The 16,600-nt window shown below is 46.2% G+C and overlaps 3 protein-coding genes across 3 annotated transcripts in view; 2 read left to right on the top strand and 1 right to left on the bottom strand.

Moving 5' to 3' along the window:
- LOC128708119 (uncharacterized) overlaps positions 1 to 9,005 on the top strand; it is a 33,243-nt gene extending 24,238 nt beyond the window's left edge. Inside the window, exon 2 of the mRNA XM_053803077.1 lies at positions 7,930 to 9,005. Coding sequence (XP_053659052.1) covers positions 7,930 to 9,005 — 1,076 coding nt within the window. The remainder of the gene's footprint in view (positions 1 to 7,929) is intronic.
- A 1,543-nt stretch (positions 9,006 to 10,548) lies between these two features.
- Positions 10,549 to 11,642, bottom strand: LOC128707691 (mediator of RNA polymerase II transcription subunit 27). Its single transcript, XM_053802649.1, has 4 exons — positions 11,464 to 11,642; positions 11,045 to 11,396; positions 10,753 to 10,974; positions 10,549 to 10,683 (listed from the first exon to the last, which is right to left on the bottom strand). Exons 1-4 carry the CDS (start codon positions 11,640 to 11,642, stop codon positions 10,549 to 10,551), a joined length of 888 nt encoding a protein of 295 aa, XP_053658624.1.
- Positions 11,643 to 12,090: 448 nt separating this feature from the next.
- On the top strand, positions 12,091 to 15,629 carry LOC128708374 (vacuolar protein sorting-associated protein 11 homolog). The gene is made up of 5 exons (XM_053803349.1): positions 12,091 to 12,105; positions 12,173 to 14,309; positions 14,373 to 14,670; positions 14,752 to 14,980; positions 15,054 to 15,629. The coding sequence occupies exons 1-5, from the start codon at positions 12,091 to 12,093 to the stop codon at positions 15,627 to 15,629; spliced, it is 3,255 nt and encodes a 1,084-aa protein (XP_053659324.1).
- Positions 15,630 to 16,600: the final 971 nt, after the last annotated feature.

The following is a 16,600-nucleotide window of genomic DNA, read 5'->3' as shown; positions in this document are numbered from 1 at the left end:
TCACATGATCGCTTACCTTACAGGGAAGAATTGAGCAACAACCGGGCCTGGTGGGTGGGAGGGCAGGTGGAAAGTTGTTTTGTTGGTGTTTATTGAATTTGCATTTTATCGTCCGCATTTTAATAGTGTCCGGAATAAAAGGGAAGTAAGATGCCGTCAAGTGGTTGGAGTTTTAATTACGATTGTCATAAATTTGCTCTGGGAGTTCTTGTTCTGCGAGAGACATTGGCATTTAAATCAAGATTAATTTTAGGATGCTTTTTTTGCTTTACAAAAAAAAACACTCACGACGATAAGGACCGCCAATCGTTCCAGAATAAACTGATGAGCTAACAAGTAATGTTAACAGGCGCGTTAGCAATGGCCAACTCGATCATTTGGAGCACCGTGCTCATTATTTTTATTCGTTCGTCCATCAAATTATGCTACTGCAGTTCGGGAAAGATCGTCAGGATGAACTATACGTCCAGGTCGCTTGCAATAAAAAGGGAATTAAGCGAACTGTACAGATTGAATTGGCCGTAATGCAGGTTGAACAGCTTGTAACGCAGGTAGAACGGAATGTATCGTAGTAAGAGCGAAGCTGAATGACAGACTGAGCGAACTGTTCGTCGAGTATGGGTACAATATGACGAACGACTTGAAACGGTTGAGCGAACTGCCCGTCGAATGATAGGAACTTTTGGTGAACGGCCTGGAACGGCAGGTTGAACGAACTGTATGAAGGAGAGCAATGATTTAAGACACACTTTGCTATGAGAGACAAAAGAACGAAAGAACTGTACCGTTCGTTCAGTTCTTCTCAACGAACGAACCAGTTCTTGCGCAAGTTCTATTAATGACTTTCTCAACTCCAATATCGATGACTTTCTTCTGGGCGGTGAGTAAACAACAACAACCAACCTCACTGAAGAAACTCAACGCAATATTCGACCGGGAACGGAAACGGGTTACTGACCAGAGAGTAGACATGAGAGTTAGTGTGTTGCGTAGTTGATTTCACGACCTTTTCTTCCTCCCAACCCCAAAAACGGGCTGGCCAAATGCGTGACAAATTGATCAACACTCAGGCAGCTCGGATATGTTTGATCGATTTTCATCGGAAGAGATACGCGCGGGAAATTTAATACGAATGCAGGCCTGCGCCTACACAATACGTTTGGCACAACCATCGAATCGACCGGCAGGAGGGTGACATTCGATACGGATAGCTCCGTCGCTTGATGGAGTGAGATTCCGGTGTATGTTAGCCGGATGGGGTTTTTTTTTGTTGGGGAGATCCTTTTTGCGTGGAATGGCATTGCCCATTGAGTTGAGACGGTTCCGATAGGTCGCGTCGACGGTGCTGCGTTCGTTGATACGTCCGTATTATTTCCGCATTTTATGAACCTAATAAATGGTAACTTAATTAATGTGATTCTTCGAGAGGATGCTCAGGAGCTCCATATTTGTTGACTCATAGTCTAGAAGTCACTAGAAAGACTAACTCTATATGAACTCTCGATTAAACTTACCATGTTCTGGTTGGGTAGATATGACAATTATACCGACTGTCGTCAGACTCAGTAAGTCCTTTTCAGAATGCTAGCACTTGGGTTCGTTCTCTAGTGTCCTCGTCAAGAACCTTTTCAACTTCAATGTCCACCAGTGATTGGATTCTAGTACAGAAGCTGTTGTAAATTTCCCACGTTGTGCTACCATCCAGCCCACCTTGCTGGTCCTTCCATAGCTAATCCGTAATGCTATGCTCCCTTTTGTCGAGTGTCTACACCTCGAACATTCGTAGGACGTCGGTGCCGGACATTGTTGCCGGCCGCTGGATGCTGGATGTGTTGTATCTCATAACTGTCATGGTTAGCTTCCTAACCTGTCACGGCAGTGCTATCACATATCCTCACAGCTCGGTAGGTAGCATCTGCAGTATCGCGCTTCAGGGTACTGCACTTGCCACTCGGAACCGGTTTCCGGTATGAAGATCGTGCGCGCAGGCACGGTGACGAGGAACAAGATTCTTCGCTGCAGTCGAACAACCCACGCCGCAAACACAGGCTCCATAATCTTAATCTTAATTTCATTCATAAACGGTGTCGGCTGTGTTGTGGTCCGACGTTGGGGGATGCTGTGTGTCTTTTTTGTATTTCTGTACCTTCGGGTTTTTTTTCTGCACAGTTTGCGGTTCGCTTCACTCTGCCCAGCCGCCATGCATTTGCTTGTTCCGCTCAAGCGCACGCAAATCGTATACACTAAAGATTGCCTCGATTGTCGTCCAGGGCTGGCGGTGGGAAGTAGCGGCCGGTACTTACTTTTGCCATTGGCAGTTATGAAGTTTGCCAATAAATAAACATTTTTACGAGCTCGTACACCTCTTCGGTGGACCGCCGTAGCTGCACAGAAACCCCTGCCAGCAAAATCCAAGGAACTAGGACATGCCCCAAGCGTATGCGCTGCACGTTCCCTCTAGAAATGTGCGGCAATGATTCACAAAGCAACGGCAACAACATCGTGCGGCGAGGTTATGCCAACAGCAAACCCCCCACAGCATGTGTGGAGAAAGAGGGGGATCTTGAGACAGTTTAAGCCTGCAAATAGCTATAAAAATGCATCAACCATCATACAGCTGCGCTCGAAAGTGCAGTGGTTTGTGAAGATGTGTTGTGTGCAGATAATGCTCCGCTCATTAACATATCAACACACGCGGACATCATAAAGATCGCACGGAGACCATCTGGGCTAAGTAAAAAGTTGTTGAACAAAGCGTAGAATCGTACGGACGAACCTGTCACAACGTGACCACACGCTGTTGTCTATACCTAGCCTGCAGGTCATATGTGGCTCACTTGTGCCACGGTCAGGTGAGGTTTGCAAATGCAAACTCCCTCAACAGGTTCGCATACAGCGGACGTTTGTGCTGGTACAGTGCTTATTAAATGAGCTTTTACGTTGTTGTGTCCGTACACCTTCAGGGCCCCCTTGCCCGAAGGAATTCCAACGGTGATCTTTAATTCGATCAGAATGTGCCCTAGCAAGGGAGGGGGGGGATGTAGCACGACGCATCCGGAACTGATTGACGATCATGACTTGCTTCATCGCAAATGCATGCTCAAGATCACTTTTGTTCATAAAACTGCCTGCGATGCGTTTCGTTTATTCTCGATTGGAAAGCATCACCGGTGGGAGGTTTCTTGTTGCCGTACGTTCCTTGTACAGCACTCGTGAGTGCAGCACGCTTTCCACCCGGAACTGTGGTGTGCACCGCCGGTACAGTATGGCGCGAGGTGACACTTCGGGGACGGAAATCTTCCCACGTGCTGCGGAGTTTGTCTTTGCCGGGCGGTGCAGATTGACGTACGGCATTCAAGCAACCTAGCCTGGGACTTGCCATACCCATCATGGGATACCCACATAACGTGTGACCCCCCCCCCCCCCCCCCCCCCCCCCCCCCCCCCCCCCCCCCTTTCAATCCCCGTTTTGCCAGGATAACAAACACCCGTACCTGATTCACTCTTCTGGCGTAAAACCATTGAAATGAATTTATGTCAACGTCTGTGTTCGGGATTAGAGCAATGGCGGAAGACACCGCCGAGAGCACCGTTTTGCGTTGGTGTGTTGAATGGAGTTGCAGAATCCCACGGCTTTCTTTCCCCCTTCCCCGCCCCGGCGGCACACCTCACCGTTCCCCTGTACGAAATGAATCGTGGAGCAATTCATTCAAGCGCACAGCGCAAGCAAACTGTCGAAGTGCGAACAATAAATGAAGCCGGGGGTTTGGAAAAACGACACCTCACCACGGGCGGTTTCACTGTTGTCCCATTAGTATGAAGTTTGTTAGTGATTGGATGGAGAGGAGGTGTTGGTGGCATTTTGCCGAAAAATTCGCACGCCACATTCGCCCCCTCACCCGGCTGTAAAGCTCACGATGACTGAGCGGTGGACAAATATGGTAGACCATCTCTCCGCTGTTTGCACACAGTTCACAGCTTCTCGTTAGCTGGCTGGCCGGGTTGTGGCATTGTACGCGTCGCCAGTGATAATGAGACACTAATTTGGGGACATCTGCTCAACGCGCACGGTGAGGGAATGGGATGGACGGAGCCGGAGGTGTGAAACGTTCACGCCTGTTGGAGGATGTCAAGTGAACTTAACGTCCCACTGAGGGACTCGTGTGGTTCTGTTTGTTTTTTCTTTTACAACATTACAAAAACGGGAGGGGGGGGTTACAAGTTCCACTTCTGCTTCAATCAGTTTCAATCACTTTCACGGTTGTGCGGTTTAATCGCGCAACACGTACGCAACGGCACATTAGAAAGTTCGGTAAGCGGAGATGGTTTAATGATTTAAGCGACACAACCTTCCGCCCGCATAAACTTGCGTGCTGCGGTTTTTTGTAACTCTAGAACACTGCGTTATACTGCTCGGGCGTACGCGATGCGGCAAAGCCAATTTCACCAGAACGATGGCGTGGCCTGTCGCGCATGATCGCGCAGGGCAAAACCGCGCAATTTGATTAAGATATCAGATTTATCATTCCGGTCTTCTTCTTCGCTGTTTCTCTCTCTCTCTCTCTCTCTCTCTCTCTCTCTCTCTCTCTCCCTGTTTAGTTTATGACGGAGTTCATTCATCCGTTTTTATGCAGCGAACCGATCGTATCACTGATTGGAATGAATGGAGTTGCATTGTTGGGGTGGTGTGTGTGTGTGTGTGTGCCCAGGAGCATTAAACCACCCGAGAGACGCCCGGGATGCCCTTTACACTTTTGATGTTGGTGGCTTGTAATACCCAAACAAAATGAGCACTATTATTCCAAGCGATCCTAAATGAAAGATTGTGCATTTATGGTAATATCCAGCTAAAACCAACATCCTGGCGTTTGTGTGCTAATGTCAAGACAGGAAATGGTAATGACTTTTTCACAAAAATGCTCAACAAGTTTCTTGTTTGGCATTTATCTTAGGCGGAGTTAAATTCCTGTTCAATCATCGGTCATGATCATGGTCCGATCGTGTCATAGCTCAGCTCCGTTAGAAGTGTTCAAACCGCTGTCTGCAATCACGAATATGTTATCTTTTTTTATTTACCTTCTCAAGACACACCATCAACGCGAGTGGTTTATGGACGCGACAATAAGGAAGCAAGATGAAGACGTTTGCAGTGACGCTCCGGCCCAGCGTCTGACTCATCGGACGATCATTTGCTGCAGTTTGCAATATAATGTGATTTTTATTACCCTCTACCCTTAATCTTTTTGCTGCATTTGTGGTAAAAGAAAAGTGCAAGCTTAAACAATATTTTACAGTAAGAAAACACAAAGAACCACTCACGGGGGCGCGGTGTGTCCTTCGAGATGCAGCTAAGTTTAAGCCGAAAAAAAAAACGTTTCCTGCCTCTGAATCATCCTGCATAAGCGGAATGGAGGTACGCTAGATTGGTAAATGGTATCCATTCTCCATCCCGTTTACGCCTGTGGAGAGGCATTTACGCTTGCATCGGTCCGCATCATTTACAATAATTGCGAGCCCTGTGTACACGCGGGCGAGTTCAACCTTTTTCCACTGCGTTGCACCGGGCATCGGCAAGTTCCCTGCTAGAACTGCCGGGTGTTCGGGCAGTACCATCGCAAAACAAGATGGGGGCACATTGTTGCGCTGCTCATGAGACGTCTCCACCGGGAAACCAGCTTACCCAAACTGAGAAGCACTGGCGTTTCTCTGCCGGTGTGGTTGTCGAGCCGTTTCTTGTTGTGTTTGCTAAACGAATTAAACCGGTTCCCTGCGGGAGTGCTAGAATTTTGTGTGCAGCAGGCGAACTTTACCGAGCGCCCAAGCATCGTTGGTACGCTGGCTTGGCAGTTTCAAACTTTTAAACCATATCCCCCATGATGCATGATTTGGAGGCGATCCCAAACAGACAGAAGTAGCAAATTGAGGAACTGTACAGTTTCGTAGGAACCTCTTCCGGAACCTATAGCTAATCGTTTATTTCCAACTAATTTCTCGAGAACTGCAATCGTTGCGATCTGGCCGTTGACCAAGACCTGGTTTGACCTACATTCTTACATTTCGCAGCGTGCCGAGGATCGCCTCGTTAGCGTTCACGGGCAAGGCAAACGGGGCAGATCGGTGGTAAAAAGGGTCACGCGTGCTGAATTGCAAGTTGCACCGCACACTGTCAGGTTGGATAATTAAAAGTAATTGCCTTCTGTCGGATAGGCGACATTCACGAAGCATGACTAGAACTGCGAACTGTTCCTCCTCCTGCCGACAGACCGGTGGATTGCATCTTCCACGCAAGTTCAAAGCAGTTCGTACCTTTGCTTATAGTTATCACCGGCCTTAATGTTGCCTGCTGATCAATGCATGCAAAACAAGCCGATCACGACTTGTTACGCTACCAGGCAACACCATTTGCAGCCGCAGGCTTTCTCTTATCTTCCGGTGCTCCTTCAAAATCAAAAACCCCAAAGCGCCAGCGCTAACTTTTGCGGTTCGTTTTACAATAAACGTAACGCTGTTGCGCTCAACCCTCTCGTAGGAGTATCGTCATCTGGTATGCAAGGGAAAAAAGGGATCATCTCATCTCACACGCCTTATTTGCACCTCTCAAGTACAACTTCAATGCTTTGTCGCTTTCCATTCGAGATCCATTTCGGAACGCTTCGGAACTGTCGAGTTCGTATTTTCATCTTTGCCCGCCATCATCCGACGGTGAAGTAGACCCTCCGTCAATTACATCATGAACGGCGAACGGCGCGCGCTCGATATCCATTTCAAATCACCTTTTGCGCCGCAAGGAGCAGCTGAGTGAGGAAGACTTGGTCAGGTTCGTGGTTATCTGGCACTCCGCATCTCAATTGTGTCCGTGCATTGTGCAAAAGGGACCGAACTGTGCTGTGGACGAACGGCGAGGCATAGATGCTAATGCACTCCACAGTAATTGCCGATAAATTCGTCTGGTTTTGTAAGCTGCAGGGCACTGAAAATGGAAGTTCGTTTTGTTTTTTTATGGAGTTTAAGGTGCTTTACTTTGCATTGTAAAGCCGGTGAAGTTTGCTAGTGGGCAAACGTAAAGCGGATTCCAAAATCGATTGATTTCAATAAACATTTTGTTGCTTAAAATCGCCATAGAAAACAGTATGCTGCAACTGTGCATTGCAGTTTACTAGCTGGGCAGCAATATTTGATGTACCATGAGTGTCTCAATGTTGCTACAATCTGGATTTAGCGTTATGGGGATTTGTCAAAAGCACAATCATTCATATCAAAACCGAGAGGACCACCGACGTAGTACTACACCGATCACCAAACCGCTTTTATTGCCCACTAAAAGGTGACGTTAATGTATGCCAAATATTCCAGCCTCGTCACAGGCAACCCACGCAACGATCAAATATCCGCGTACAGATTGGAACCCGTAGTATTGGAAAGGAAATAACGCATCAATTCTGTTCAAATTGTTTGACATTGAATAGAGCCGGTCATTTGACCATGTTCTGTGGCACCAGGAGGAATAGTCAAGGGTGGCATAAATAGGATTAGTTCGCTTATTAAGTAGTTAAGATAATAACATCATCATTTGTGAAAAACATTTTAACCTTCAATTTTTGAAATATTGCTCTAGTAATAGATATCCATTAGTCGAAAATATTGTTCTGCTCTTTTGAGAAGAGTTATTGATATGAATCTTATGCGAGATTCATTAATCCTGAGAGGAGTGGCAGATATAGCCTCTTGGATGTCTACAACGGAATGGTAGTTGGTCGGACAAGCTCTTAGGTGGAGGTCATAAAGCTTGGATGATTCAAGAATCCTTGCACTATAGATTTAGTTTCAAATTCATTCAGCTCAAAGATTCGTTTACCATCATGAATCTGAATCAGATTCACCCAACGCTAGTCCAAAACATTAATTTGATCGACTGTATTTTCTTTACAGACTGTACCCGCTTTCACGAGCAATGTGTCCGCTGCACCGAAACTGGCTGTATCAAATGTACGGAGGTGCTTCGCATCGATACCGGCGAATGTCTGTCCGAATGTCCGAGCGGTTACGGTGCGCAATGGTCTACGAGCAGCGAGTTTATGGGCCTGGTTTGCCATCCGGTGGGAATGTCCGGTTCGTTCATGGCCGCTATTGTCGGGATCGTCGCCGGTGCCATTCTGTGCGTGGTGTTGATCGTGGGCGTCCTGGCCGTACTGAGGCGCCGCCAAAAGCGGAAAAAGTATCGCGAATCGTTCATCGATGAAAATATCGATCGGCTTGAGTTTCTGCGACAGCTCGAAGAGCTACGACCGCAGGCAGAATACTTCCTGCAGATGTTGAACGACACTAGGCGGCAGATACGCAAACTGCATCTGGCCGGTGACAGTGCCGGTGCTGCCACGTACCATCCGGTCGTGCGCGATCTGGCCAAGATACTGATTCTGCTCAACAAACCGATCGAGCTGATCAATGCGCCACCCCACGACTGGCAACGGTTGTACGTGTGGGCTGAGCGGGTGCTCGATCGCTACAAGCCAGAGTTGGCACAGCTGATCGAGTTCTTGCAGCAACCATCTGCCTCGGATCCGCGGCTCGGTTCGTCGGACCATTCCACCTTCAAGTCGGCGTACCATCAGCACGCGCCAGGAACGAATCTGTCGCCCAGTCTGAGCCAGAAGAACGAGCGCAACTTGCTGCAGCCGGAATTGATTCAGCTGCAGAAGCATCGCACTCTGCCGACGATGCAAACGACGCACCATTTCCTGGGCTCGCTGATCAGTTTGCACGAGTTTGACGAACGATCGTCACACACGACTGACACCAGCTCCAACCATCATTCCACGACTGGAGTTGTCAGTGGGAGTGGCGGAGGTGGTGGTGGTGGTGGCAATAACCCGTTCGATGATACGTTCGATCACGTCCGTACCTATCTGTCCACGTCCGGTATGAACGACAGTTCGCTCTGGTTGCAGGATGAGTTCTTTAAGCTGGGCTTTCGGCCCCAAGATGAGATCACAACCGAACTCTGAGCATCGTGCAGAGGGACAGAGAGAGCGAAAGAGTTCATACAACGACACCATTCCAGTGCAAATCGAGACAAGGAAGGATACGGGAAGCAATATGTATATAAGCAATAAATCGTCAACAAACCCGGTGCTATCGTTCGTCGACAGGATTACGCAAAACCGCAAAACAAAACACGCACACGGCACTCGGCCTCGGTGCGCACTAGTCAGTTGCGAGCGGTGCTTGATCACTAAACGGTGGCAAACGAAGCCAGAATTGGAAGCAGATCGGACAACGAATGGCGCATGGGAGAGTAGTCTGTAATCAAAATTAGATTTTGTTAAGAGCCGTGCAAGCATTATGTACTAACATAACAGGAATGAAATCGTGGATACCATGATAGAAGTTAGCAGAAAGAATTACAACCACCGAATTAGATGGTTGATGACACAAACGCCAATTTATGTGTCTCTTTGTTTCGCAAACAAAAGGACATAGAAACAGCAGAGAATAAATTCATGTGACGATACCAATGGTTTTGATTGATAAGAAAGATTGAATCATTTTGCAGTAGTCCTTAGTTATGGTATTGTTTACGGCTTGCGGAACAATGTACGTACTAATTTATCTGGGATCGAATGCGCTGCGTTATTTGGTCCATTTTGTCCACATGACTTGGGAAGCAAATCAACCCCGTATACAATTACCCATACGGAATGGGGTAAGATGAAGCTACTATTATATTACGAACAATGAGTAAAAACATGTAATACGGAGGAATCAATTGTTGATACAATAAATCATCTCTTGGAACTTTTGTAAAAAATAAGAGAAACGAGAACTGTAATTTTAAAGTAAATTTGAATTCCTATTTGCGCTGTTTTAACGATATTCATTTTCCTTTCAATTCTATCCTTCCAATATCCGAATTAGCGTGAAAAAAATTCAGAAAATCTCAATATCTATGAAATTTGAGAATCACTCTTGTGTATGCAGAATAACCGCAGAGGTAATGGCGATAGTAACACGTTCAGCGCTGCATCAGCTAAATTTGGGTGATGTTCTATAGAAATCGCCCTGAACGATTTTGACACGGCGTTGAAAGAATTAAATGTTAAAAGCTTTAACATGTTTTCTCCGTTCCAATTTTCATATGGAGTCTCTGGAGTATTCGTCGTTATAATTAAGTATTGTAGTAACAGAGCAGCCTATCGAGTTCCCCAAAATCAAGTTTTCTAGTATCAAAGAATATCGAATACAGCAGATCCGGGCAGTATTATGTTTCTCTGTAATAACGGACAAGTTTAGAATAATTGTCAGAACTGCTCAGGGTTTTAATAATATAGCACATTTTTAGTTACAGTAATTACATACATGGGAATTTGTAATTTCCTTCAGTTCATCAAACGAAAATTGACAATGCGCTGTATTAATATCTTTTTTGTTTATTTTTGCATACGAAAATGTGATCAGATGTACCGAATGTTTAAGTCTGCATTTGGACCTAACCAAAACGACCATGTTGTTGTTAACGTCTAAATCAAATGCAATAGTACTAAACTATACCTACTGTTTGCACTCTTCATGGAACGGTTCCAACGTTCGCAAATCGCGCCATGTTGGAGGTAACGTATTATGAAGATGTTTACCACACTTTTTGCATGGATCTGCGAACAGCGTAACGTAGCTCCGGAACCATGTCTGTGAAAGAAGAACATACGCTTTTAATCCATTCTTATGGTTTTGTGCCATATCCTATTATATACTTACTATGAAGCTTCGGATGGCTAGTTCTGGTAGAGTGGGTGAGAAAAAGTGCAACATTGCCGAATGTGCATGGTCCTGTACCTTCCTAAACACTTGATGCCTTGATTCAGTCCACTGCTCATCCACACCGTCCAGCAATGACTCTTCGTATCCTTTTACCGTTACCCATTCGATCAGGAGACCCTTCAATATCACTGCTGCTCGCAAGACGCGCGCAATCGTAATCTAGAAACAAAGGTAGAAACATACAGATATTGCCATGGTAAAGTTCTGAAAGAAACTTTCTGCTGCTTACATGCAAAATTGCATTGGTCATGAAAGGACGCGCAATCTTCAGGTTCATGTTATTGTAATGGATGCTTCCGATCAGATTTTCCACCATTTGCGGAGTGGCCAGATGGCTCGAGGGAAGCGAACGTCTTCGTTTGGTGTTGGTGTAGTACGAGCGTTTCAATGAGTTTTGCTGCAGTAACGTCGAGGCGAATGTGCTATATTCGTGCAGTTTGTCGTGCCATTTATAGCTTTGCACCAGATGCGGATACAGTGCTTGTCGTTCGAGGTTTGTCTCCAGCGACAGGTAAGCAGAGTTTGCCAGATTTAGCGGTGTCTGCGAAGGCGTCAGATCATTTATGCAGGATTCAAAGTCCCTAGAAGAGATCAGAAAATGCTTTTGTATTATTCAAACCCATTGCAATCTTTCCCTAGCATTATTACTTGAGATTTGCATTCACGGAATTGAGGAGCTCCTGCAGCTCTTGGAGAAACTTCTGCTCCTTGCCCTCTTCGCCATGATCGACACGTACTCCTGTTCCCAGTGTTTCGAAAACTTGACCCACACTCGATCGAAGAACGCGCAGCTGAGACAAAGCGCTATTAATCGGTTCCAAATTCATATTTTACGATAAATTTTACACAAGCCACGGTCCCGGTAAAATGTTGTTTACTCCGTGTCAAAAGACCGTCAACGTAAACAAACTTTCTAGGCAACGGTTTACACACCATAGTTCACTTGAATGGGAATTTATTTCTTATTTTTGCAAAATATATTTTGAGCTTGGTAAAAATGAAGCTAATTTAAATAAATGAAGTTAAATCATATCTTCAAAAATTTACCGGCCCATCCTGCTAACGAAAAATCGCAAAAAAAAACAATTTCAATCCGCAACCGAGACAAAAAAACACTTTCAAAGTGTCAACTGAACTGACAGGAGCGAGAAAATTGCTCATCAAAACATATTCACCGTCCTAGAACAACAACAAGGAACAGCAGCATTGCAGAAAATTGCACTAATTGGATAAGTTCTTTCCCTTTTTGCCGAAAGGCACCTACCCAATACCGTAATGGCTATATTCGAGGTAATGATGTGGATTGTTAGTCGTTTGAAAGTGTGGTTAAAATCGTATGTTTTATCGTATTTCACAGTGGCGCAAGTTCAACTTTTTCGACCTCCGTCAGGGAGTAGATAAAGATAACGTATCCGGGGCGTTACAGGGTGCGAAGATTACCGCAACGGCAAATGGCAGCAGCTTGATAGTGATTTGCGATTCCAACGGAAACATTCACACATTTAGCCGCACTTGGTCGGTGATTAGTTTCAAAGGCCACGAAGGTTCTATACTGCTGTGCGACATAGCGAAACCGAACAACCTGCTCGTAACGGTGGGTGAGGATATAAACGGTCCGTCTTTCAAGGTTTGGAACTTGTCGAAGCTGTCCGCGGCTAACGGAGCGCAATGTTTGCGCACGGTACGCACGATGGTATCCGTCCCAACGGCGTTGGCCGTCTCGGAGGGAGGACAATTTATGGCGATCGGTTTTGCGCAGGGCAACATATCACTGTACCGTGGAGACATTAGCCGCGATCGATCGAAAACTCTCAAACAGCTCACGGCCGGTACAAGTGATATAGCCGGAATCGCATTCAAGCACTGCCACAAGCACACACAAATGTTTGTCTGCTCGAACTCGGGCGTGTATCTCTACAATCTGCACAGCCGCGACAAGGAGATTCGCGTTATTCTGGCCACAATGAAGAAACCAGTCGGTTGCTGTGCGTTACAGACTGGCCACAACGAGGGTCACTTTATGGTTGGATTGGATGATGCAGTGTACTGCTATACGTCGGATGGCCGTGGTCCGTGTTATGCGCTCGAGGGTAACAAAACGCTTCTACACTGGTATCGCTCGCATCTGCTGGTGGTGATGCGCAACCCAAGAAGTCCCGGTGGGTTTAATCTCACCGTGATCGACATACAGAACAAATTCATCGTTTTCACCTCACCCATTGACGAGGTTTCGGCGATTCTAACCGATTTCGGCACCTGCTACATTCTGACCGAAAGTAAACAGATTCTCCATCTCGACGAGAAAGATCTGCAGAGTAAGCTGAATGTGTTGTTTAAGAAAAATCTGTACGACATTGCTGTGCGTATTGCCAAATGCAATCAGTACGATGCGGAGGGTCTTGCGGGTATTTTCAAGCAGTACGGTGACCATCTCTACAGCAAGGGCGATTTTGCCGGTGCGGTGGAACAGTATGCAAAAACCATTGGTCATCTGGAACCATCGTACGTGATACAGCGCTTCCTAGACGCACGGCACATACACTATCTCACGGATTATCTGCAGACGATACACGCACAGGGACGAGCTACCGCTGACCACACGACACTGCTGTTGAACTGTTTCACTCGGCTCGATCGAACGACCCAGTTGAAGGAGTTTTTGAAAAACGATCAAAAGTCCAACCTGTTCGACATTGATGTGGCGATCAAGGTGTGCCGGGATGCGTCGTACGTTGACGAAGCACTTCAGTTGGCGAAAGCACACCGAAAGCATGACGCCTGCCTGAGTATACTCACCGAAGATATGGGTCAGTTCGAGGAAGCGCTAAGCTACATCGAATCGCTAACTTGTACGGACGCGGAACGCAGCATTAAACGATATGGATCGGTATTGATGACAAACTGTCCCACGAGAACTATAGCATTGCTGAAGAAACTGTGCACAGAATATGCCTCGAACCGGAACTCGACGCAAGGCAAAGACGCTCTAACGGTAGCTGATTTGTTGTCGGATCTAAATCTAAACGATGAACGTGGTCACGGGAACCCGGAAGACTTTATTCACCTATTTGACGATACGGAGCTGTTGATCGATTTCCTGGAACATCTGACACGCTTCGTGCCTGCCAGCAGCCAGTGCGTGTACAGTACGCTAATCGAGCATTATCTGTACAAATGGAAGGAAAATGCGTCGGTAGAGGAAAAGTTACTAGATTTGTTAAAATACAACACGGAGCGGTACGACAGAAATCATGCCCTGGCGCAGTGTCGTGTTCACGAGTTCTGGCCGGGCGTTATGTATCTGTACGAGGAGGATAAGCTATACCATCTCATCATACGGCACTACTTGAGACATCGCCAGTATGAGGAGTTATTGGGGTGCTGTCGCAAGCTAGCTCACAACAATACGTCCCTCTGGTTGCTTACGCTAAACGGTCTTAAAAACGATGCACAAGCTCCGCCGCATTTGTTTAACCAAATTCTTCAAGTCATTTGTGAGTATTCCCGACCGAAATTGGGGGGTATTGTGTGGAACTAATTTTTTTTTAATTTTACAGCCCAGAAAAGACTACAAGCTCCGCTGCAAGTGCTCGATTGTTTGGCGGTGGATCAAGGTCCCGCCTTTCTCTCGGTGAAAGATTATTTCATGCAGGTTTTTCAGAAGGAACAGGACACCATCCGCAGTGAGGAGGAAAAGGCGCGAACCTACCGTGAGGAATCAGCCTCTATTAAGCGTTACATAAAGCACCTGCAGGAGGGTAACGTGGAGTTTCAAAACACGACCTGTGATGCGTGTAAGCAGCCGTTGTCGATGCCGGCACTGTTTTTCCTTTGCAAACATTCCTATCACCAAGAGTAAGCATCAGCCGAAGGTAGTAGCGTACGGGTAACGTATCATGTAGTAAAATCGGTTCTTTTCTATCCCAACCCTTTCAGCTGTATTCGAAGCTACACCGATACGGAACGGGACTGTCCAGTGTGCAATAAAAACAATATCCAACTGATCGAGGCACTAAGAGCGCAGAGTGAGGCACGCGATCAGCATGAAATGTTTCACGATCTGCTCGATCGTTCACCGGAACCATTCTCCGTGGTGGCCGATTATTTCGGGCGCGGATTATTCAACAAGCTGCTTATTGTAGAGGAAGGAGATCCACAGATGGAGGTACGTAATACAAATTATCTTGCTTTCAAAAGCATCGTTTCTTACTTACTAATATTACTCTGTTGTTCACTAGATTATGGAACAACCGAAACAAACTGAACGTGCGAAAGCTAGCCCCGTTGCGTCGTACGAACCGCGTGTTATTCCACAAACGCCGGCACCGTACACCAGCGAAGCGAGACTCCGCCAGGACGAAGGTCGATCGGCTCAGATACGAATCGAATCGCACGAAAACGAAATGCGCCTCCGTTTGATGGAACAAGAGCGCATCAGGCAGCGCCAACAGGCGGCAACAATCGCGCAACAGCAGATGAAGCTCCGAGATGACCGTAGTCCGAAAATGCAATCACCATATGGCAGTCCGAGACCACCAACCGGCGCCGAACTGAACCGAGCGCTTAATCCATTCGAAAAATCGAACGTTTCCTCTACGAAAGCCGTTACCAGTGCGAAAGATATCGCTAAAATACCGATCGCCACCACGGCACGCAATCCTTTCGATGAGGATGACGCAGAATATGACAATACCAAAAATCCTTTCGACGAAGGAACTGGTCCGACGCAGGGAAAATCACAAACGGATCGTTCCGCCGCCAGAAACCCGTTCGAAGAGGAGTACGACAGTAAGCTTGATCCTTTTGCAGAGTAATGCCATTGAATTGAGGGATTCTTGAGGCATCCGAGTATCACGCATGTCACAGATCGAATGATATTCCATTATCTCCCAGCTTTTTCGGTTGGCAATATATTTCACGTTGTTGAGAGCTCTAGCACCTCCCCCCTATTTATCCTTTCAGTTACATATGTGAAATAAACAAAGCAAATAGTCCTAACATCAAGAGGTATTCGTTATTTACCTGTCAGAGGGACACCGAGTTTGACTGAACTAGGTTATAGGGCGTTTTTCCCACGACGTATTCCGAAATCCTTCGAGCACACGAGTTCATATCTGCGAGATATTTTCCCAAATTAGTGGTAAAAAAAAAACTCGTAATTAGTCGTACGAGCTGCCAAACTTATTTCGCTTCAGCTCGTTTTGTTATTTATTTTTCCTTTCCGTGCGTAGGAATCGAAAAAAAAAAATCGATCACTTCCAGTGTCCAACGTTGTTTTTGTTTCGTTTTCTAGTGTTTTCTCAAACGGTGTATCATCACATTATATTCTTGCTGTGTGTCTGGTGCACGTGCACGTGCAACTGGTGTCGCACCGAAGAACGAAAGCTCCTTTAATCGTTTGATTTTTGCTAATTCATAAAGAATGCAACGCCCGGCAAGTTGGTTAAGGAGTGCTTTCGTGCGTTTCGTACTGTTCAGCTTGCTACCAGTTTGTCCTTTTGTTTTTGCTTTCATGCTGCACTACCTTTTAATGCTATCCCTTAGTTTGCCATACGAAGGCAAATCAAACCCGCTCTTCACGCTACAGTAAATGTTTGCTTCGGAAATCGGTGTTGAATTTCTAATTCATGTTAAGTATTAATGTTCTTACTACCTAAGCAGATCCGATGATGGATTTGTGGTGTCATGATACGAGCGCTGTCCAACGTGTGTTATTGTTGGGGTAACTCCGTTCCAATTTTGACTTCGATGGCTCAAACAAGCACAAAATCTTTCCCTTTTCCAT

This window comes from Anopheles marshallii, chromosome 2, assembly GCF_943734725.1.
Source record: "Anopheles marshallii chromosome 2, idAnoMarsDA_429_01, whole genome shotgun sequence".
Lineage (NCBI taxonomy): Eukaryota > Metazoa > Arthropoda > Insecta > Diptera > Culicidae > Anopheles > Anopheles marshallii.
The sequence above is the reverse complement of the archived record's forward strand: the minus strand, read 5'-3'. Positions and strand labels throughout refer to the sequence as shown.

What these genes read in the sequence shown, in the direction of transcription:
- LOC128707691 (XM_053802649.1), bottom strand. Translation starts at nt 11,642, where the DNA reads ATGAATTTGGAACCGATTAATAGCGCTTTGTCTCAGCTGCGCGTTCTT. An exon ending in TGACCAATGCAATTTTGCAT is followed by an intron (nt 10,975 to 11,044) that starts GTAAGCAGCAGA and finishes CTTTGTTTCTAG; the next exon opens with ATTACGATTGCGCGCGTCTT. An exon ending in TAGCCATCCGAAGCTTCATA is followed by an intron (nt 10,684 to 10,752) that starts GTAAGTATATAA and finishes CTTCTTTCACAG; the next exon opens with ACATGGTTCCGGAGCTACGT.
- LOC128708374 (XM_053803349.1), top strand. An exon ending in CCAAATTCTTCAAGTCATTT is followed by an intron (nt 14,310 to 14,372) that starts GTGAGTATTCCC and finishes TTAATTTTACAG; the next exon opens with CCCAGAAAAGACTACAAGCT. An exon ending in AAGGAGATCCACAGATGGAG is followed by an intron (nt 14,981 to 15,053) that starts GTACGTAATACA and finishes GTTGTTCACTAG; the next exon opens with ATTATGGAACAACCGAAACA.